The sequence below is a fragment of the Triturus cristatus genome, chromosome 2_2 (assembly GCF_964204655.1).
Source record: "Triturus cristatus chromosome 2_2, aTriCri1.1, whole genome shotgun sequence".
NCBI lineage: Eukaryota > Metazoa > Chordata > Amphibia > Caudata > Salamandridae > Triturus > Triturus cristatus.
In genome coordinates, this window is record NC_140582.1 from 220,254,805 (window position 1) to 220,278,801 (window position 23,997).

At 42.3% G+C, this 23,997-nt stretch overlaps 1 protein-coding gene across 3 annotated transcripts in view; it reads left to right on the forward strand.

Moving 5' to 3' along the window:
- Positions 1–23,997, forward strand: part of SUSD1 (sushi domain containing 1) — a 611,958-nt gene that overhangs the window by 207,310 nt on the left and 380,651 nt on the right. For all 3 annotated transcript variants that reach the window (XM_085641265.1, XM_085641267.1, XM_085641266.1), the window contains one exon: positions 3,407–3,586. In XM_085641265.1, coding sequence (XP_085497391.1) covers positions 3,407–3,586 — 180 coding nt within the window. The remainder of the gene's footprint in view (positions 1–3,406; positions 3,587–23,997) is intronic.

Here is a 23,997-nt window from a genome sequence, read left to right on the forward strand (position 1 = left end):
GGGGAGACCCATAGGGCTCCCCCTGTGTCCGAGTCGTAGGGCTGAGGGTGTCAAGGGGTCCAACGCGGACCCCCAAAGTCCGACTCATGGGAGCTTTTGCGAGCCGGACACTCCGGCTCGCACAGGCTGTCCGATGCGTGCATCGTACTGGCTCGGTTGTAAATCGCATCCATTGCACGCCACGGTTAGCTTCCGACCGGGACGTACGGAGCGGTTCGGACCCGGAAACGACTCGGTCGGTGAATTTCATGTAGCTCGCATCGTACTTGCTCGCTCGTACAGCTGTACGAGTCGGCCGGAAAACACGCATACGGCTCGTAGTTTTTCCGGCCGAACCCGATTCGGTGCCCTTCTGACCGAGATCGCAATCGGCCCCTTAGTGTTATTTGCTATTGTCTGTAGTGGATTACCAGCACCCTAAAAGAAATCCAAACTGCTCATGTATTCTGCCCCTCACAAAATGGAGGATTTGCCTCGTTTTGTCAAGGAAAAGGCACTTTTTCATGCGGTGGAATGATACCTTAACTTTCAACCAATGGAAATCTCATTATGTCTTTAACTTGGAAAATAGTCTGTTGATTTGTCTGGCGATCCATGGACTATACAAGGATAACTGTTCTTGTTGACAAGCGTGCTGAATCCACAGTCTTGAGTCTTGCGGCAAAGTTTGTTGACTTGGCACAAAAAAGAAAAAATTAAGTTTACTATGATTGCTCCCCCTTAAAATACAACTTGATATTATGGACATATGGGTGGCCCATTTTATGTGGGCAAAGTTGAGTTATTAATTTTCCTAAATTTATATGTTAGACAAATGTAAATGTGTTGATAGTCTGCAGACTATTTTTCAAAACCGTAGACTTGGCAGACAAAATGGTGCTCATAGCCCATGGCATCTGTGCCAAGACTAAGGACATAGAAATGGAACTCAATTAAATACACAAGGCCCATAGTTTGCAGTCTTGGTGCTGAGGCCTTGGAGTATAGGTGCCCTTTGGGTGTAATTTTGAGTAAATGTTGCATACCTGTGATATGGCCTAATTTTTTATTTATTTTTGTTCTGTTATGGGCCCTTTTGGGGTCTGCAAACTAAGGCCTGCAGGTCAGTGCATGCTCACCTTGCCCACTTATTTTAATGGTGGGGTTTGTTTGCAAAAAAACAAAGTGATGGATGGAATGCTCAAACTAATCTCAGTCACTGGCAATTTCTCAGGCTGTATCCCAGTCCATTGTTTTCCTCTTTGGGTCTTTTGTGCAGGATGCAAAGAGAGTAAGTGCACTGTTTCTTGTAAAATGTTCTCTTGCAGTCAGCCAACCAGACCCTTCGTGTCTGTGGTCTAATTTCTGACCAGAAAGATGCTTAGTCCAATAGAAAGCCTTGATTATTTGAATTTAGGTCTGCGGCCTTTCAATGTACCTGGTGCAGACTAAAATGACCATGATATACAGAGGTGTAAACCCTCTCAAGCTGATATGGCACCTTTATGTAACAGAAGAATTAAAATATATTAACAACAAACCAACAAAAGTAAAGAGAACTCTGAATAAATTTCTACTTTCGAGCCAAGTTTGGTGTAATCTCACTCAGTGGTATTTGCTGGAACTGCAAGCAAAACTTCCTATGGTTGAAACCAAAACCCCATCCACCCCTTATTTTCTGAACTTGTTCCCCCTGATGGAACTGCATAAAATGTTGCTTGTCAGACCTTAGCTGCCTTTGCTAAGTGGTGCAGGACTGTCCATGGGGTCCAATGTTATAAGCAAATCAAACAATGTCTTTTAAATGGAAAGTGTAGTTCAACCAAAAGTAAAAATTCATTTTAGTTAGCAAATTCATAGGGAGATCCAAGCTAGAACCTAACTAAGGGTACAATATTGTCCTATGAGCCAGACCATGAACCAATCCATCAAAGTATGGAGCATATAAACTGTTTAAAAAAGCCATGTACACATATAATAAATAAATAAAAATATAAAATCGTGTTTCTTGGAATTCTGAAAGTGTTCATTTTAGTACATGAGATTATTTCACTGCATGGAGTCACATTTATTTGAAGTGGTAGTTTCTAAGCATGGACTTAGAAACATTCACAAAATAGCCCCTCTCCTGCCCTTGTTAAGTGTTTATACTGAGTTACATTCTCTGCTTTGAAATAATTGTTATTACGCATGAATAAAGATTAATTATTTTTATAATTCAAAAAGCACAGTTTCACAGAATGAAAATAAGTAAAAGAGCTTCCTGCCCCTTTCTGCTAATTGTTTATTCTAAAGATTGCTTAATGTCAAATAATGTTATATAACTTAGGAACAAAGTGTGAAGAAGGAAGAACTTTGCATCAGACATCAGAGATGAGACAGGCCATGCAGAGCCACTTCTCCTACTTTTGCTGAAGGGTAACGTGAGGTGCATTTAGCCTTGAGTTGTTGGGGGGTATCAGCCTTCCTTCTAGCGCAGAGGAGAATGGCAGACTACGCTATTATATTGAACAAAAACCTCCCTGTTTGAAGCAGGTATGAGAGTGTGAACCATCATTGAATCTTGAATTTGGCTTTTCTTTTGATGTTGAGTTTAGTTTAGTAAGCCAAAGTTATGACAGTAGGATTGATGTAAATCTAAACTGCCATTATGTGGGAATACTTCCTGCTGTTCACATTACTCATAAACATTGAATCTACTATTCTGTTTGTTTTTTATTACAGTTACAATTGGATTTTAATTTTAATATAAATCTTTAAAAGGTTTCTATTGTTTCCTAGTGTTCTTGAGTGTGCCTTTCTATGAGGAAAGAGGGTTTGGATTCCACTAATCATCCCTGTGATATTTCCCCACGCTTGATTGTTACCTGGCTGGTTGCAGTCCAACTGGCTTTCCAACTCAGATTGGATCATTGGCAAACTCCTCAGTGCCAGTGGGTCTAGAGAGACTATTTTCCAGGCCGAGTTCTAGAGAATCTAGAAAATGTATCACACTGACAATACCATTAGTGTCCAAAGAGTCAAGTCATTTGTAATGTGCACTCTATATATGTCCTATATTGCGACAATAGATTGAGCAACATTATAGTCGATTAAAACCTGTTTAAGATAGGTTTTGGCATTGTTTACTTCCTGAACAGAATTACTTGAAGTTGGTCTCATATATGAAGTTCAAATATAAGGCAGCCCAGTGAAAGAAAGTATTTGCCTATGATCACAAAATTTGATTAAGTGCAGAAGGTGGTACTTGAACCTAGTTGCCCAGTGGAGTATGGTGCTATTTGTCACATGTATTTGATTATCCTGAAGAGTACTTCTCATGTGTTAAAGGCCTCTTCTAACCACACTACTTAACACAAGCCTTCAGAATGTTTAGTCACTGCTCTTGTGATCTGGGGTTAAATAATGTATTTTAATGTCACTGCAGCTGTGGACTGTGGAGATCCTCCGTCTCTTCCAAATGCATCAGCAAGACCACACAACAACACGATATATCAGAGCATGGTTGTGTATGAATGCCACAACGGTTACATTTCTGAGAGTGGAAACCACACTGCTGAATGCAACGGCACAGGACAATGGAATGGTGCAACCCTTGTCTGCAGAGGTAATTATAAGAGTAAGAATGTTTGTCATTTGGACTGACTACAGAGGCATAGCTATTAATAGTGCAGCCGGTGTAGTGGAACTAGGGCACAGAGGTCCACTGAGTCTGTATTATAGATGTGCTTTACTACACATCCAGTCAACAGGGGACGTAATTTCCTTGCTTGCACCAGGGCCAATGGTACCCATGCTACCTTCACCTGAACACTTCACTCGCCTTCCCTCTTCAATGAAACCAATTCTCCAGTCCCTTCTTTTTATTCCCCCCCCTCTTCTTACACTTTTCATTCTCATAACTAAGGATGTTCTAAAATGTTCAACATCATAACTTTACTGCGTAGTTGTTTCTTAGAAAATATACTTCTTATGCCACTCACCTGTCCCATCGCCCCTCTAGACTAACAATAATTTACACATCATCTACTTGGTTCCAGGTATTATATTGTCTGTGATATGTACAGCACGTCTTGTCAAGTTTCCATTTCGTATGAAATAAACAAAACCTTGAGTAAAAATATGGAAAAACATATAAGGAAGTAAAGAAATAAATGACACTTCTGTACCTCTGGTTCAAATACAGCTGGGGTCACAAACAAATTCAGTGCTTAATTTGAGCCCGTGTTTGCAGGTGAGATCCGCTGGCACTCATTTTAGGGGCCAGCACTTTGATCCAGGCAAGAAAGAGAAAAACACAAAAGGACAAAAGAGGGAGAGAAAGAAAGATGATAAAACAGTGATAAAATGAGAAAGAATGGATGAAAAAGAATCTGCTGAGATAAAGAGGTAGGGAGTGTACGGTGGTGGATTAAAGTGGCATGAGATGGAACCAACACTATGTAGCCTTGGTATTCGGCACTATGCAGCCTTCGATAGCACTGGCCACGGGCTTCTGAGGAAAACATCTTAACATATGAAATGTGCCATAAATTAGAGATCAGCCAGTGTATGTCACTGAGCTGAACAGTAACATGTAAGTCATCCATATAATGGATCAGGTCTCCTGCACTTGGTGCACCATAACTCTTTCGAGTGAAGCTCCAACTTTTACTTCAGTGTAACTTTAACTCAGACCTTTTTGACAGTTCGACCTCTTGATTGGGTGCAGAGACGATTGATGGTCACAATGGCATGTGTACTAATTATTTATGTGAATGAATGACAAGAGAGAGAGAGGCCCCACAAACCAAGGGGACGGAGCACCATTTTGGACAGTAAAATACAATATCCCCATGGGAGGTCAGGTCAATGATTTACAATCATATACTAAGCAACCACATACTCAAGGAACCATCAAGCTTGCAGTCCAACTAGACACCTATAATCAATACCGGTACTACAAAGGCACCAAAATGCACAGAGCTTTAATGACATGTTTGTCAACACTGTACCAGGTTTACTAATCAAACATATAAAATATACGTCAGCCTACAACTGATAATTTTTTCGACATATAAATAGTGAAAAACACTCAATTTAACATAAATTCAAAACATAGAATTATGTCTTCACAATACGGCACAAATAATATGAACGGATGAAAGCTTAAAAGAACTTTAAAAATGCAAAGGGAGAAACAAGTAAGACAATACACATATGCCTATTCAAATGATACTAATCTGTTATAATCATTAAACTGTATACGTGATATTGCACAATGATAAATATCTATTGTATCGTAATGTTGAACAGATAAGGTACACAGAATACGTTGGCGTGTTTCGGTGGAGTGTGCAGACAGTTGCCACCTTCTTAAGGACTAAACAGGAAATACTATCTCCCACAAGTGTTCAGAATAGAAATCAGTAAAAACCAACTGATGTTATAAAGAGTTCCTAAGTGGGAGCCATACAAAATTGTTGGAGATGCACATGGACTGTATATTGTGTTCGATCTTAAGAGCAAGAGGCACAAGTGTAGAGCCTGGAATCAAAGGACCACTTGCGTGTTAAATTTGCCTAGGAATAAACATATTTAAAGGCCCATAAAGTAATAACCTTGTAGGGCTCTGAAACAAGGGAAATTAATCCTCCTTGAGTTCTGAAAGTGTTTAAGTCCAACATCTAGAGGATCTCTGAACAGAAGAGTCTGTGTGAAAACAACTTAGATTATTGAGTGGCAAATGTGGTAGCTTCTTTCCTTTCTGCTAGATGCCGCATGCATGCCAATATCCGTTCTGTGAGCAAAACTAATTATTAGTGTGGACAATAGCAGTCACACATCCCATCTGGTTGCTTATTCCAGCTACCTGAACCAAGCACTTTAGGCCATCAAAAGCGTTATATAATACAAATACAATACTCAATAGGACTAATTAATATTTAAGATTATGCCAATTACCAAATGTCACCTTACTGTAGCACAACCTCAAATGATATGAAAGGAATGACTGCAGATTGTTCCTCATACATCTTAGAAAGTACTCCATTACTACAGCTCCACTTAGAGGAGACTTATCCTAGAAGATAAAGCTAAAATGCTCATTTTGAAGTGGAGTCCTCTATACCAAGTGTACAGCAACTGTTTAGATGATTATCCCCTCTGCAACTGAAGGGGCAAATTTTCTACGTGTTGGCTTAATGCAGCACAGCAACCAAAGTTGCAGCATTGTGTCACTGAGAAAGATAAAAACAATGATATGGTGCTGTATTTCTCTCTCCCAGTGCTGGCACACTTTTGGCTGCCATGCAGCAACGCAGACACCCTTGCACCAGAGTGCAAGGATTTTCAAGTTCTGTCAAGCATAGGTTCCCTTCTAGTACAAAGCTATGCTTTAATACTTTTGCCGCCTTGAGTAGGCGTACGTTTTTGGCACAAATCCCTGTCTGCCAATGCTTTAGATAGGGATTTGTAACAAAACCTATGGGTAGCTGCATGGGAATGCCCTTTTACCACCCATGGAGCTCCCCCTTGACGCAAAGTAGTGAAAAGTAGAGTTATGCTAGTAGAGCAGCATGCCACAATACATGGCAATGATTCTAATAAACCAAACTCAACTTGTTGACTGCTGTTGCAGAGGAACAATCCAATTCATTCCAAGGCTAATTCAGCCAATTCAGCCTATTCCTCAAGCCTTCTCAACAGTGTGTTGTGATCCACTGTGTCACTGGCAGCTGAGAAGTCACAAAACATGATGGTTGATTGCTTGTTTGCAACCAGAATTGGCAAGGGCCCTTCTCTGATATCTACCAGACCTGATTCAGGGCCCATGTATGCATGAATCTGGAATAATGGTCAGGCATGATGTGATTTTGCTGATGTTTCGTAACCTTCCTTTCCAAGATCTTAGCTTGGTAAGACATGTTGGAGCTCAAACTATAGTTAGCAAAGACCTTTGGGTCATTAGCTTCTACAGAAAAGGTGTGATGATTGCATGTTTTTAGGAGACCAGGTCATAATTCCTTTAAGTAGGGGGGTATTAATAATGATGGTAAACCCTATTTTAGGAGTGGGGATGTCTTGATCATGGACAAATCCTTACCTGGGTCTGCAGGCAGATTGAAGCTTTAGTTTTTGGTGGGAGTGCCGTATCTCTTCTTTTCTCAGTGGGGAGGATGAGTAGTAAAGTGGAATATGGATAATCAATAAGTCAAATGAGCAGAGTTAAGGCAGGTACCATCCTGTATAGAATATCATGACACCCCTGGGAGGTCATCTTCTAAAAGACACTCAAAAGTCCACTATTTCTGTTTAAGGAAACTCCAACGCATTTAGCAAAGTAGATCTTTTCTGCTCTCCTCACTGCCTTACAGTAGCTTCTCAGGTGTCTCTCTCATCAGATCTTGTCATCGTTGGCCACTGATTTGTGGAACTAGCCTTTTACGCTTGCTAGTTCACTTCAGCTTGGCCATCAGCTCATTATACCAGTTGATGCTGTCTTTTGGTTTCTATGTCTGTGTTGGAAAGCTTAACCGGTGTGGTTGATATATAATAATAGATATTTTCCAGAAGAGTCTCAGGATGGGATTTGTGATTTTTACTTATTGTACTTTACAATAGACAGTAGTACAATAGACGATGCTGAGGAACATATGCTATGATTCTTTACTTTTACCCTGTTTGGGAAAAATACTAGCACAGGACATATATTTCTAGTATTTTGAAATAAGTAAATATTCATTAGCAATGTTTTTGTCCAATCTGATTTGCCATGAAATTATGTTTTATTTCTATTGTTTGAAATATGTGTGTGCTTTTGCGTACGTTCACCTTTTGTGTTGTTCTTGTGTTTTTTTAAAAATTACTGTTGGTTTGCATAGGAGGGAGAACATGCATGGTTTTGCCTGCATCTCTGTTGTCAGATATTTGTCTTTACCACCTTCTCATTGACCCTCCTGACTCAAGTGTATCACTACCTAACAGTAATTTTGCATTGATTGGTGCTCTGTTCACTCTTGCTAAACTCCCGCAAGAATGCGATCATCTACTTTCCTTTCTCCACATCATCCACCACTCAATCTCGATCCATCTAGTTCCTCCCTTGACACTCTCTTACCATCTCCTTCCACCAGGATTGTCAGCATGTCACTCCATTTTTTTTTATTCAGCTGAAGACACCGTTACTGAATATTTATACTATCAATCGTCACTCATGCTGATCAACAACCTTGTCATGAGCATAATATAGTAACGTAATCATGTTCTTGTTGTTTTGCCCCTTTATTTGCCCATCTACCTTGGACAACGTTATTAACTTTAGAGGGCTAACCATAATGCACCAAGCCCTTTATGAACTTCTAATTCTGGTGTTTAAGACATTCTATGGCTCAGTTCCACTCTTCTTCACACCAGTCGAATGTACACCCCCCTGCAGCCTGTGTTCCAATAGTTTGAATATTTATCCTTTTTTTGCATCAATTCGTTATTGAAGTTTTAAACACAACGTGCACAGTGGTCAATACAGTAAACAACAATAGTTTTACAAGAAGCATAGCAAATTACAAGTAATCAACCACATGATCCTCAAGAAACAAATGTAACCCATAGACACAGTGTAATAAACCTCAACTAGGGAAACCTGACAGGAGGAAACTGCACAATCCATTCCTTGAGTTGTGTGTAGTGTATCCAACGTCCTCTGGGGGCCTCACTCAAACAGCCTGTACCTTCAAGTGACCATGTCATATAAGTACGTATCCCTGCAAGCCCTTCCCATTCCGCTTTACAACAGAAACCTATCCCCTAGGTCAGGGACACTTCATCACAGTCTTCAAGGCTTGGTCCCCCGACAGATCCATCTCCATCTCCCCGGGAAGCCCTGAAGGGAACCAGCCTACACTTCCATAGGGTGGTAGGGGATCCGTGCTTCATCATGCTGCCCCATCACAACTCTATTGTCTGGAAGGCCTATTCAGGCATCATAATACGGGTAATGTCTGTTATTGGAGTTTCTGGCCCTGGATGGGAAGGGCATCCCTCTTGTTAAGAATTTCAGTCTGATAACAATGTGTTTTAACCGGAAAGGAAACGGAGAATGGGAGACTCGTCCTTCGGCTGGTCAGTAGTCAGGGAGGCAGGCAACAGCAAGCATATAATTAAAGGCCCCAGACTGCCCGAACACCAACTGAGGAAGGTTGCACCCATAGAAAGGTGGGGGCCAATCCATAGTCCAGTCCTCTCCGTGACAATGACTCCCGTAATCAGGCATAGTTATCCAGTTGTTCATTCATCCTATAGATGTTCCATTTGTAGTCTGCAATTTTCGTCAGTTGCGTGTGCCATTCAGCTCCACTAGCAACCCGTTGGTTGTCTCCAATGACAGAGGATACAAAGCTTGGCAGTGGGCAATCATCTTGGAAGAATGTATGATGTTACAACGCATACATTTACAACGCATGCCTTTACAATGCAGTTTTTACATTGCAACATCCTTTACAATGCATTCTTTTACATCGCATGCCATTACATCGCATTTTCAGAAACTACCTTTACAACGCAATCCATTACATCGCATTATACCTTTACAAGGCATACCATTACAATACATACCATTACATTGCATTTAAGGTAAGTGTTGGATAGTGTAGGGGTAAAAATTACTATTCTAACTCCAGTGAGTGCAACAGTAGGGTAAGTGTTGGATAGTGTAAGGGTACTATGCGTTGTAATGGTATGCATTGTAATGACTTGCCCTGTAATGCCTGCGTTGTAGTGACATGCGTTGTAATGACATTCATTGTAGCGACATGCAATGTAATGGCTGTGTTGTAATGACATGCGATGTAAAGGATGTTGCGATGTAATGACTGCTATGTAAAGGTAGTGCGATGTAATAACTGCGTTGTAAAGGTTGTTTCCCCTCTTGGAAACCACGTTTCCCATGTTTAGAGGGAATCTTGCAGCTAGTCATGTCATGTAACAGCATCTAATGTCTAACTGAGGGGAGTATCCTGATGTTCTCCAGTTCACTAAGAGTCGACCACACATCTGACCAGCAGTCGGTTAGTTTGGAGAAATTCCATAGAATATGTAGCATATCACAGCATCGCATTCCTCACCTTCAATAGATTTGATGCAGCAACAGGCCAGCTTTATGCAATTTAAATAGTGGCCATTATCAATTGCGTAACAGTTTATAATATGCAAACTTCAGCCGTGCCTTCCTGAGGACAGAATCATGGAAATGAAGCAAGGCCATGGGAGATTATGAGTGTCCTACAACTCCCTGACAATGAATTTGGGACGTTTCCAGGGTAGGCTGTGAAGAGGTGGCATCAACAAGCAGACTGCACCATTGCAACATTTCTCCCCTGACGGTACTCCATTTCTCGGAGTAGACACTGATCAATGAGGGTGGAAGTAATATTGGGGTCCCTTCCTAAATGCCATTGGGATGCTTGTAGAAGGCCATACTCTGAGAAAAGGTCTGTGAAGTACTTGAACGTAGGTCCTGAATGCAACTCATCAAGCGAGTGGGTTCCATGTCCTTCCATGTCGACCAATGGACCGTCTGCCCTCATGTTCATACCTTCACATTGTTCCAGATTGGAGCTGCCTCAAGAAGCTATGGATCTAATTTGAGGGACATTTGTGCCTGTTACCCGACTCAAAACTATTTAGTGTTATGGGCTTGGTTAGTACCCGTGACTCAGACTTTTCAACGTAAAGGGCATCAATGGTAGCCCTACAGTGTAACACCTTTGTCTCTCTGTCCGGCACCTAATAGGTGGATCTTTTATCGCCGCCGCCCAGAATGCCATTTGTGGTAGGTGGTTAGCTAAGTAATGAAAACCCATTTGTGGTAGGCAAAACCCTTCCGCCTTTTTGTGTGCGTATAGGCTGGGCATTCAAAGCCAGGGTTTGCTCGCTCCCCACATGAAGCCCTTAATCTTTTAGTCTACAGTATGCAGGAGAGAACGTGAGCTGGGGATTTATAGAAGCCCCAATACATAAATAATGGGACCACTTCTTGAAGTCCAGACATGCAGAGATAATTATGGGTAATAAGTTATCCTGTGCCATAGTTAACAGACTCCTGTTTAGGCGCACTCCTAGGTATTTCAAACCTTTCGTGATCCATCTCATTCCCACTCTCTGGACACAGGTCCTGGTCATGATTATAGCCATCTGCATCGCCTTGTACTTCCCACAGTTCACCCAGTATCCTGGAAAACTCTGAAAAAGTGTTCAGCAGGGCAGATGTCTGTTGACGATAGATAGTCATCAGAATGTCATCCGCATAAAGGAAAGACTTTAAGCGTCCAGCACTGGTAGGTGTGCCCTTAATATGCGGGGATGTTCTGATTGCAGTTGCCAGTGGTTCAAAAGCTTTCTGTGCTGTCTGCCCCCCATAAATCCATTGTACCTTGTTAATAATGTCCTGCCCAAAGCATGCCACAACCCAAAGAGACCCTAACAGTCACAAACCCTCCCTCTTGGTTGTTGTGTGTATTTCAACTTCAAGAGATTCCATACTGACATATGCAAACCCTGTTATGAATATTCACCATGAATGCATACAACCATTGGGAATTGTATAGTGTCTTTTATCCATGTTCTTTGTAAATATAATCACCACTGGAGCACTGCGACATCTGCACAATGATCACTTATTTTGTTAATTGTTATACTTGATTGGAGTCAAAACATTACAAGATGCAAACTATATCAGTCCTGTGTTTTGTCTCCTTTGTAATTAATTTTAACCCAATGAAGAAGTCTGAGTAACTCTAGATTCCCTCTAAGATACATAAGAAGATACAATTTTTGAATGAGTCCCACTGGACAATTGTTATAATAATACATAACCCGAAGATAGAGCCATTCGACCCAGTTGCACGTCTTCTCTGCATCCAAAGATAGTGACCAGTTTTTCATGTGCATTTGAGAGTCCCAAAGGAGGTTTGCCAAGGTATTCATATGGTTCTGTGATGAGCATCACACCACAAAGCCTACATGGGAGGCATAGATCCAGGAAGGTATCATCTTCTGGAGTCCATTGGCAAGGAACCTGGCTAGAACCTTGACAATGACATTCAGGATATAAATAGTTTTATAAGACCCACACTAAAGTGAGTCCTTCCTTTCCTTAGGAAGTACCGTTACTTTAGCTTTTTCAGAGATGGGGCCTAGACTTCAGGACTCAGTCCCTTCCTGGAAGTCTCGATATAGCATTTGTACCATCTGGGGTTGGCATGTCTTATGAAATTCCCAGCGAAAACCCTCTTCACTCTGTGAAATACATGTAGTTTGGCTGGCTATGGCATCGCTAATTTCCTCTAATGTTATTTTCCCTTTTAGGAGGTGTTTCTCTTCTTCTGTCACGATTGGACGATGGATGAAAGACATGAATCGCTCTTCCACCTACATAGTCTCCCCGCCGGTGGAGTCATAAAGCTGTTCATAGAAAGACTCATAGGCCTCTGTGATGTCAGTTGTGTGGCTGACTATTTTGACTGTCGGTGTACATATGGCTGGTACAGAGAGCTGGGCATCCTGTTGGCGTAATTAAAAGGCTAAAAGGTGCCCTGCCTTTTTGCCGCGTTCATAGTGTCTCGATTTGATTTTAGTTGGCGCTTTCTCCACTGCTGAAGTAGAAAGCGCATTACACTTTAGATTTTCTTTCTCCAACCGGCGCCTGCTATTGGTCATGTGCTGCTCCCTACCACTCTTCCAACCCATTACCTCAGTAGTTTATCAATTTTGCTGGCGGGTAAGTGCAACTCTTGCCAGAGTGCAACATCTGTCATGTGGTGGCGGAGGTGAATAAGAATCTTTTTACATTTGATGGAATTGTATAAGCCATTAGCAATTAGTGACAGGACACAAAGTGTTCGATCCCGCTGTGGTGGGGAGGTTATTGCCATGCGTTCAAACCCTGTCACGAACTTGTGAAGGAGGACTAGAACAATGTATTTTTGAAGGCAGTCAACAGCAGATTGTAACCCCACAGAGACAGTTTGTGTATCCTACAAAATGGTTTGCGGAAAGCGTACAAAGCTCAGAAGCTGGCAGGTGAGGCAATGTAGTATGTATGGACTTACTCAATGTGTACCTATGCTAAAAACAGTCAAGCTGTAGTCTGTGGTGCAAATCCTAATACGCGGCCACCAAGGGACCCCTTTAGGCAATAGAAGTAGTCAGGGTAAAAGACAGGGGGCAGTCCAAGAAGGGGCTGTTGGGTAAGGGCGATAAGAACCGAGAGTATAGATCTCCACCTTATTTTTGGGGTACCACCTGTCCCACTTAAAGCCGATCCTGCCACTAACTCCCTGCTCCCACCCACCTCCCAGGGGAAGAGAATCCATCTCCAAAGAAAGCAAGATTTCATGCCAGCCAGTAGTCAGTGTGTGGCCCAATGCAATGTGAAAAGGCAACAAGAGTCCATTATCCCAAAGGAACATAAAATTGGCTGAGGCAACTGCAAGAAAGAAAGAGCCAACCAGAGCACGTATGCAAAAAAGGATATGCGTTGGAAGCAGAGAGTGTGGCCTAGCACAATCAGTCAGCTTGGTACATGTCCAAAGCTGCCTGCACTATAACCAATGTTACACGCCTAGCTTCCTGCATCTAGTAAAGGACTTGTACTCTCCTTACACATTACCATGACCACAATGCACTTGGGAATGTGACGAGATTATGTATGGTCTCGCGCTGCCGTAGGAGAAACCAGCTGACCTTCCATTCAGATTGGGAACCACCCCTCTCACTAATTGCTTGGCTTCTTTCAAGAAACGTTGGAAACCTGCCGGTCCTGAATTCCCGTGTTTTTCCGAACCTCTCCGTTGCCTGAGAACTTTGAATGTGCAGAGAGGAACTCCCGCCCTGATTACCCTGCACGGCTTTCGAGACAATCGTCATGGATTTAAATCAACCCCGTAAGGAATTATTTACTCTTTGTCTCTAACGCCATTCCGTACAAGACGAACTACGGAATATCGAATCAAGAACTTTTGTGAGTACATACAAATTCTGTGCAAAGAAACTTATCGTACCTTGCCTTGTGAACTCGCCGCTTGTGCCGGTATCAAAGACAATCTCTTCACTGAGCGCGTTCGCCTTCCGTATGCTAAACTATTCCCGTAACAAGAAACGGGTAATTGAAGGCCTTAGCGTGCAGACGTACAATCTTAAATTCTGCAGAAAACAATCACCTAATTGATGTAGCAATTAACGTGTTCAAATCCACGGCCTCTTTACTTTTTGAACAAAGACTGCACCAAGAAAACAGCGAGCTATATTCATAGGTTTATGGCAATAACTTTGTATCCCTGAAGAAACAACCCGACCAAAACACACAAAGATATTTTCATAGCGTTTGAAGAATTGAACGAAGAACAGACCATCTGATGCTCATCCTTATGAACCTAATAAGGAGAAATCTCTTTCAAAGTTGTACCAAGGCTTTCAGGAGTATAAGCACAGATATCCACTTTTGCAAAGAATTTAAGAACTTTTATTTTTGAACTGTATTTGTTACGAATTACACGTCACTCGGATTAAGAGTGAAAGACTTCAAATTCTGAAAATTACTTATTTTTGTGAGACGACTACTTCAATTGAGAAAGACTTCTCCCTAACTAAAAGATGAGTGGGAGACCATGCATAATCTGACGCTATAAAGTAGACTAGTATAGATAAACATTATTTAGATGTTAACCTGTATATTTTCCTAAACACTCATATCTTTCTTTCAGTAGGCACACTTGGGTCTCCATCCTGTGATTGAACACGTGCTGCGTCTTCTCCCTGGTCGTTCTGAGTCGTCTCATCACTCCCTGGGGTATTCCTAAGCCTATCCTATTACTCTGATTTTGGAGGGCTTTGGATGCTTATGGGAATGGTGGGATCCTGTCTTCGCTCCTGAGGATTACCTGTGGTTGACACACCCATAGCCTTAACAGCCAACAGCTCAAGAATAGAAGATTGGTTTTCCAGGGAAGGAGTAGAGCTGTTCTTCAATGGAGACCTTGATTTGTCCCTATCTCGTTCTTGAGACAATACGTGTATCACCCAATTCAAGCACTCCCTGTTGAAGTGTCGGTGCTGGGTCGATCTGTGTAGATCTTGGTAGGTACTAAGTTTCCTAGTATTAGCTTGCCCAAATCCAGGCTGTAGTAGATTCTGGGGAAGGGTTAGCATCCATGGATTCTTTCAAGTGCCTAAGAAAGGCTGAAAGCATTTCCAGGTCATCAAATTCCAAAGTGCAGCCTTGTATGGTCATGATCATGATAACTGGATTGAATAGTCCATATTTGATCCCTTCCTTCAACAGTCGGGGGAGTAGAGCTAGTAGTTCTTTTCACTTAATCGCTGAGTCGTCAGAGAAGTCCACCGTAACGTGTATCACTGACTCTCCAATGTGAAATGGGCCCCGTTTCGTTTTTGCTACCTGTAGGATGACCCTGGCGTGCTGATGGCTCAGAGGACCCTGAGAGTGTTAGATTGAAGCGCAGATTATACCCTCAGTCTATGCACCCTCTGGAAATCCAAGGGCTCCATGAAGATGAGATGAAGAAAAGCAGGCAAGAGGCTATGAAGGAATCCAAACAAATCAACCTGTTCCATGCTTTATGGTAATCCGTACAGTCAGATGTTATCTCTGCGAAAGCGCTCTTCTAAGTCTGAAACTTTTCTCTGCAGCCTCTGTATTTCAGTGCCCTAGTCCGGCTGTAGAGTTGGTCCAGTTCATCCATCTGTTTATCCTTCGAGTCGAGATGCAGGTGCATATGCAAAGATACGATCTTAGGAACTTGATGTCTTCCTTCATGTCTGTGATAGTAGTGTCAAAGGCAGTCAGTTTGGAGCTCATTGTAGTAACGTTTTCGAGGATGGATGAGAGAATGCTTTCAGTCATGGCTTCTAATTTGGCGCACGTGTGTGCAGCCCCCGATAATGCTTAAGCAAAGAACAGCTGCTGGTTCGCCTTCAAGCCGACATGGATGATAGATGCTGAAGATACTAGCAGGTAAGTGGTCTGAGCACTGCGAGGAAGTCACTGGGGAGCTCAGGCCAGCAAGTCCCCCGGCAGGAGACAAGAGAGATCGATCAAACCGTGCCGGAAGATGAAAGACTTGATGTCACAACATACCGCAAGTGGCTGCTCCTTGCGGCCAATGGGAGACGAGCAACCATCTCTCACCTATGGTTCCCATTTGTTCTGGGGCTGCAAGCACAAACTCCCTCTGCCATTTTGTAACATTCTATTAGGTCTTTCTTCTCTTTCAATGCATTCCTTCCCTCTGTATTCTAGAATGTTAGTCACTGTTCATTTCTCTACCTGTTATGCTGTTGAGCTTGCCGCTTCCTGCGGGTTCGCTTATTGGAAACTAACTGAATAAAGAAACATAAAAGACTACGCGCTTAAACTGCTGTTTCCTGTGCGCTACATCTTGGTACCAGGAGTGGGGTTGAAAGAGAGATTTCTTGCCTTCGCCTCTTTCACTCGGAAGCTTCGTTACTCCATAAAGAGCCTCTTCGCATGGAAACTTTACCAGTGTTACTTTGTTTCCTTTACGGACCCGCAGGAGGACACGCCCCTTTCAGGTCGGCTTGCTTTATTTTATGCGCTGAGTTTGTTTTGCTTGGAAATATTGTAGCGTGAGGCTAACGGTTACAATAGCGCGAGGCACCATCTATCGCGTGCTATTCTTCACGCGCTGAGTACAGACGCGCTCCCTAGCAACCAACGTGAGCTGCCTTGCTCTAAATGCGCTTTGTTTACGCGCTTCTTGCATGCTGCCTAGCAACAAAGCTGTTTCCTGCATTCCGGTGGATAGAATGGTAATTTCTTCACGCGCTTTGGAATTCCTTAGTGAATACGCGTGCTGACTGCAAAAATGTTCTAAAAGGCTGCATTCTTTGGAATTTTGCAACAGAAGTGTTCCACGAGTTGCTCTTTTGTATTGAATATTGTAAAAGATGAACATTCTTAAGTGTTTGTTCCAACGTTCCAACCAGCATTCTTGATGACAGAGGCTTATTTCTAACCAGCATTATTGTTAACAAAGGCTTATTGGCAACAGAAGTATACCACATATTGTTTTCCCTTGGAACTTTACTTGTGAACATTCTTTTGAGCCTTTGTTCCACTTTCTGTCTCTGGAATATATCTGAAAATTTTAATACAAAGGATTTGTTTTTCTCTACTTTATCATTTCTAGAGTTATATATATATATTTAAAAAACAAAAAAAATAAATAAATATATATATATATATATATATATATATATATATATATATATATATATATATATATATAGATAAGGAGATTTATTTCAAAGCAGCAGCAGAAATATAGTCAACAATATTTTATTTCCATTAACAAGGATTCACCATATTACAGTCTCATTTTACTGAGAATCGCCATGTCTGCTTCAGATAGCGCGTTACATCCTCCTCCGTTTTTACAAAGACCTGGCAAACCGGAAATTGAATGGAAACAATGGATTCATATTTTTGAAAATTATCTGGTGGCTATTGATGGAAAGGAATTTTCTCCAGAAAGAAAACACGCTCTTCTTTACAACCATTTGGGTGTTGCTGCTCAGAAGATTTTTGACAATTTACCTCCTTTTCCTAGACCCTCCGGTGATGGCACCTGGAATTTGTACATTGAAGCAATAAGCAAGCTCAAGAAACAATTTTCAGATGAACTAAATGTTCTTTTGGAGAGACATAGCTTCTTTAAAAGGAAACAAGCCAGCGACGAATCTGTTGAAGAATATGTAGCTGCTCTTCGGGTTCTTGCCTCTACTGGTGAATTTGACAATTATACTGACATCTCCATTTGAGATCAATTTGTTTTTAATTGTTTTTTTAAAAAAATGCAAGAACGTCTCTTAACTTGTCGTAATCCTTCCTTATCAGAAGTTATTGATATAGGGAAAATTATTGAGCGTTCTATTGTCTCTTCATAAGCATTGTCAGGCCAAGAGAGTCATTCTCCTATTTCCTATGTTTCTGAAAATTCAGAGTTTTCTAATGTTTCTGCCATCAAAATGAGCAAAGAATTAAAAAAAACTTTTTGCTTTCTCTGTGGTAACAAAAATCACATTGAAAATTTTCCTTCATGTCCTGCCTTGAGTAGAAAATGTGGCAAATGCAAGAAAACTGGTCATTTTCAAGAGTTTTGTAAATCTCGCCATTCTTTTCCAGTAGTCAAAATTCACAATGTTGAATTACAAAACTCATCTCTTTCACCTTCCGTATCTTCTGTCTCTGATTGTACCAATACATTTTCAAATCTCCTTTTATCTATTGATGAATCCCTTGATTCTACTGAGTGTGAACATCCCCTTTGCCAAGCCGTTATTATTGATAAACCTTTACAAGTCATGACTGATTCAGGAGCCCCTATCACTGTGTTAGCTGATTCCACTTTTTATGACACCTGGGGTTATTCCATCACACTTCAAGCTCCGGACATCTCTCCAAAGGCTTTTGGTGAAAAGGACATTGATTTACTAAAGTATATGTTGCAGTCAGAGGCAGAAACCTAGTAGGTTGGAAGGACTTAGCCAAATTAGGTATAATTCTTAAACCTAGTCATAAAAATCCTATCGTTTTAGGAGATCTTCCAATACTGGCCATCGATACTAATGTTGGAGATTTGTGTACTATTGATACCCTTAAAAAAAAAATTCCTTCTGTCTTTACTGACAAAATTGGTAACATAAAGGGTTTTGAGCATGTCATTAGACTCAAGAATAATGCTACACCTGTTACCCACAAAGTTAGACCTGTTCCTATCAGTGTCAGAAATGATCTTAAAAAACAGTTGGAGGAGGAGGAGCCAAGATGGCGACCGGGACGGCAGCGTAGGCTCCCGGCTCCGTGAACCTCCGCACCCCGCACAGATATCCTGCACGAGATCCTTAGCCTGCGCTATCTACCCGTGTTGGTGAACGCGAGCGGCGACCGGCCGTGTGACCCCGAAGTTTCTGGCAGCGGTACCGCCGGAGAAATGTCCGTCTGAAGTTTGCGGCCTGTGCGGCCCTGGAGCCGGGACCTCGGGTGGACGCCGTGGCCGGGCGGCAGTGCAACAACAGCGGCCTTTGGTGACTGGGTGGGGTCGGACTACCGGAGTGGTGCGAATGCCGGACTGCGCTTCGCCGAGGTCGCTCCCACCACTAAGCGTAGCTGAACGCGTGCGTGCCCGAAGTGGCAACTCCAAGACTCTCCGGTGATTGCTTCATCCTTCGCCGGTGAGCTGCCCGGACGCCGCCCGTACCTTGCCCCGATTCTTGCGGGCCGCTCCCGGATTTTCGCGGGCGCTGGTCCGTGGTGGGGGCGACTGTGGCCCGTGACCACACACCGGACACATTGTTTGCCTGCCCTCGGAACCCTGTTACCAGTGCCATGGAACCCGAGGCGCTTGTGTCTGAGTCCCGGTCCCGATCTGGGATGGACCTACCCAGCGGCCATTTTGGTACGACAGAGTCCACCATCCTGTACACTGGGTTTCAGCAGGATTGGGAGGGTGCGACTCTGAGGAGCGTAGCGGAGCGAGCGCCGGGAGCTGTACTGGGGTACGGTGACCTTCTCGAGGCTCTCGGTGCCCTTCACTCCACCTTGATTCACGGCGCCTGGGTGTTGGGGAGCAAGCTCGATGTAGTGACATTAGCGTCGGAACAGTTGCCGCCTGCCTATCCCCAGGTACACTGGGACTTGTTACACCGCGCACGGGGGGACAGTGTCGTGGCCGCCCCGGTGAATAGTGCACGCCTGGACTCTCCGGACAGTATGTTAACGTGCGATCAGCTGACGGTGGATCTGGTCGGTTCCGGAGGTCTCGGGCTTGAGTGGGGGGTGGTGGCCTTGTCCCGTGCGCGGCCTCCGACGACCCGGGCAACATCCAGGCTACGGTCGCCCGCCCTGGCTGATTCCGCCTTCCTGGGCCTGGTGTGCAGTGTAAATCCTGGCTCGGCACTGGGAAAGACGATCCTCCATAGAACTGACTGTGTCGATCTTCAGAGCCCTCTACCCTACCTGTGTGTGTCGCTTCCTGAGTTTTATTGGACACTTCTCTCCCTGGTAACATTGGACATGGCACTGGGACGAGGGGTATGCATGGGTGGGTTTACAAAGAGTGGCCAAGGATGAGGCTGACCCTTCAGAGGTGGTCACCTACTAGGCGGGCGGGCTCGGGAGTTGTGTGTTCACACGGCATAACTGTTAGTGTACCAAGTACGTAATGCTCCTTTCTCCTTTTTTGACGGGGTCGATTTGGTGTTCTTTATTGTATGCTTTATGGGACAACGTATGGTGCGGGAGGGAGAAGCCGGGGGCGTGTTTTGTAGGCCCTCCTCCAGTTTATTAATACTCTCTCTACCCCCCCGTCTGGTGGGGGCTCTTTTCCCACTCCTTTTCTCTGTTTCTTCTATATTTCGGGTCTGGTTCCGGGGCGACAGGCACACTGCTGGGGGGAGGGGCGCCGTACTCATCTGCAGAGGTGCAGGGTGGGGGGTTGGGGGGGGGGTTCTTTAGTCTTTCACCTCCTTTTTCTATGGCCTCTTTTTCTTCTCTTATTCTTCCCTGTCCTTTTCTGGGATCAGCATGATAGAACTCCCTTGTTGTTAATCACTGCTGTTTTCGGAGTGCCATAATTTCCGTGGAGTTTCCTGGGTCTTGGGGCAGGGGCTTGCAGGCGCAAATGGCCGTGTCCTTTCTTCACATCCTGAACTTCCTGTTTCAAGCGCCATTGCTAAGATAGACTGCTGGATATTGTTGACGTTCATCGCTCTGCCTGCCATTTTTCGCTGCTGGGAAACTGCTTGGCACCTGATCCTTCCATCCTTTTCTATTATAAAATGCAAACCTTTAGTATCCTGGTCTCCTACTTGGGCTGTTCAGAGACTGAGAGTATGCTAGCGACGAGATTTTGCTCCCCGAGGTACTGACTGTGATAGCCCTGCTCTGTTATTCTGACTGTTTAGCGGCCGGCCCCGGGGGTTGTAGGCCCATATGTGTAACTGATTAAAATGTCAATAAAGGTTTTAAAAAAAAGAAAAAAAAAAAAAAAAAAAAACAGTTGGAGAAACTTTCCGCAGAGAGCATTATCGCAACAACTGATTCCTCTGAATGGGTCTCTCCCATTGTTCTCGCAAAGAAAAAAATGGAAATCTTCATCTTTGCGTGGACTTAAGATCATTGAACCGCAACATCATAGTTGACTGTCATCTTCTACCTCACATCCAACAAATGCTTTCAAACATTGGTCATGCAAAGTACTTCTCTACAATCGATTTACATTCAGCATATCACCAAATACCATTACATGTTGATTCTCAAAAACTCACCACCTTTGTTACTCCTTTCGGTGCGTATAAATACTTGAGACTACCTTTCGGCGTAGCCTCAGCTGCCTCAGTATTCCAAAAAGTTATGGACGTCTTATTTAAAGATGTTGAAAATGTACAGGCCTTTCAGGATGATATTCTTGTTTTTACTGAGTCTAAAGAATCACACTTAGATACTTTGAACAAAGTTTTTTCCATTTTGTCTGCAAGAGGTATCACTGTTCAGCCTGATAAATGCAAAATTTTAGCTGATCAAATTGATTACTTAGGTCATAGCATCACACCCGAAGGCATCAAACCGAAATTTAGCAATGTGGAAGCCATCATTAAAGCTCCACCTCCATCTGACAAAGATGTGCTGAGATCGTTTCTAGGTCTATGCGAATATTACGCTCGTTTTGTATCAGATTATTCCTCATGTATACAACCATTGAGATCTCTTCTAAAAAAAGGTTCTGCCTTTGTTTGGTCTGATGATGTCAATACAGCTTTCATCAACATCAAAAAGTTAGTCGTCAATGCTCCTGCTCTTAGTCCTTATGTTCATGGTCTTCATTGCACTATCACTGTTGATGCAAGTCTTAATGGTCTTGGTGCTGTTTTTGGTCAACAAAGTTTTGGTAAAGATCATACAGTTGCTTTTGCATCAAGATCTGTGTCTACTGCTGAATCGAGGTACAGTACAATTGAGAGGGAGGCATTAGCCTGTGTTTGGGCTGTTTCCAAATTTAAGACCTATCTCTGGGGTTGCCCTTTTTCTATTTTTACTGACCACAAACCTCTTGTCTACCTTTTACAAGGTGATGGACTTGGCAAAGCCTCTACTCGTCTTGTACGTATTCTTTCTAAGTTGCAAGAATATAATTTCACCATTAAATATATACAAGGCAGGAAAAATTTCAGAGCTGATTGCCTTTCTCGCCTTCCTTTACCACAAGTTGATGATAATATTGATGAGTTTGATTGTGTAGTGGCATCAATTGATGCTTCTTCTATATCTAATGGTACTATTTCTGAAAAAGATTGGGTTGAAGCCTCTTCCACCGATCAAATTCGCAATGTTCCCAATGATTTAAAATCCTATGCTCAGGTTGCTTCAGAATTATCATTGGAAAATAACATTTGTACTAGAAATGGGTGTTTTATCCCTCCTTCATCTCTTAGGAATAGAATCATTTCTATCGCACATGCAGGTTACCTTGGGGTCACTGCCACTTGTAAAAAAATCAGAGAAAATTATTGGTGGCCTTCTCTAAATGCTCAAGTATCCTCTTTTATAGATGTTTGCCCTCAATGTGTAATCTCAAACAAACATTGGAGAACTACTCAAAATCCCCTGCGTCCTGTTCCTCTCCCAGACAGTCCCTGGTCCAAAATTGCTTTAGATTTTGCTGGTCCATTCTACCTCTTACCGAGTTCTTCAAAGTTTTTATTGGTTTCGATTGACCATTTTTCTAAATGGATCTATTTTTCTTTCGTGGAGTCAGTTTCAACTCAATCTGTTTTGCAATTTCTCAAGTCTGTCATTTCACTTGAAGGTCCGCCCAAAGAATTAGTCACAGACAATGGAACTCATTTTGTTTCAAATGCCATGAAAGATTTTTTGAGCTCCATGGATATCAAACATATTCAAGTAGCTTTGTATAGTCCGGCAGCTAATGGTCTTGTTGAAAGAGCTAATCGCTTTCTTAAAGAAGGAATTCAAACTGCTCTTTCTTCTGGTTTAGATGTTAAACTTTTTCTTAAGGAAAAAGTCAGTTCTTATCATGTGTCACCTCACTCGACAATTGGTTTCACTCTCTTTGAGTTATTGAGGGGCAGAAAATGTCGTACTTCACTCTTACCTTCATGGTTGGAAAGATATTCTTCATTTTCTGACGGACTCAATGATTCAAGGAAAAATAATTTAATACGTCAAACTGTTACTTTAGCACAAAGCAAGCAGAAGGCTCATTTTGACGTTCGCAAACATTCTCAAACCAAAGAGTTTATTCCTGAATCATGGGTATTGATTAAAAAACCTTTTAGTATCAAAAAAGGAGAATCTTCCTTTACATCTCCTTACAAAATTCGGAAGGTTGGTTTGAGTTCTTGTCTTCTTGAGGATGGAAGATGGTGGAACAAGAGCAGAATTGTTCCCATTTCAGAAGAACAAGTCATGATTCATGCTAAAACTGTTGTTACTTCTGATTCTGATGATTACATTTTGTTTGAAAATCCAGTTTTCCCTTCTCAACATGAAACTAATAACACGTCCACTGCTCCTTCTCCACATGAAACTAATAACACGTCTACTTCTCTTTCTCAGAATGGTACTAGCAACCCCTGTTCTTCACATAGTTCTCCTTGTTTTAATCCTGCGTTAGCTTCTAGGAGAATTTGTAAGCTACCTGCTCACTTTAAGGATTTTGTCATGTCTTGATTTAAAAGAAAGAAAAAAAATGATGATACTGTGTTCATATGTTTAATATCTTATGTTATTGAAAATTCCTTTTGTTGACTTGTTTAAAAAAAAAAAAAATATATATATATATATATATATATATATATATTTTGTTCTTTCTATAAGGGGAAGATGTGTAACATTCTATTAGGTCTTTCTTCTCTTTCAATGTATTCCTTCCCTCTGTATTCTAGAATGTTAGTCACTGTTCATTTCTCTACCTGTTATGCTGT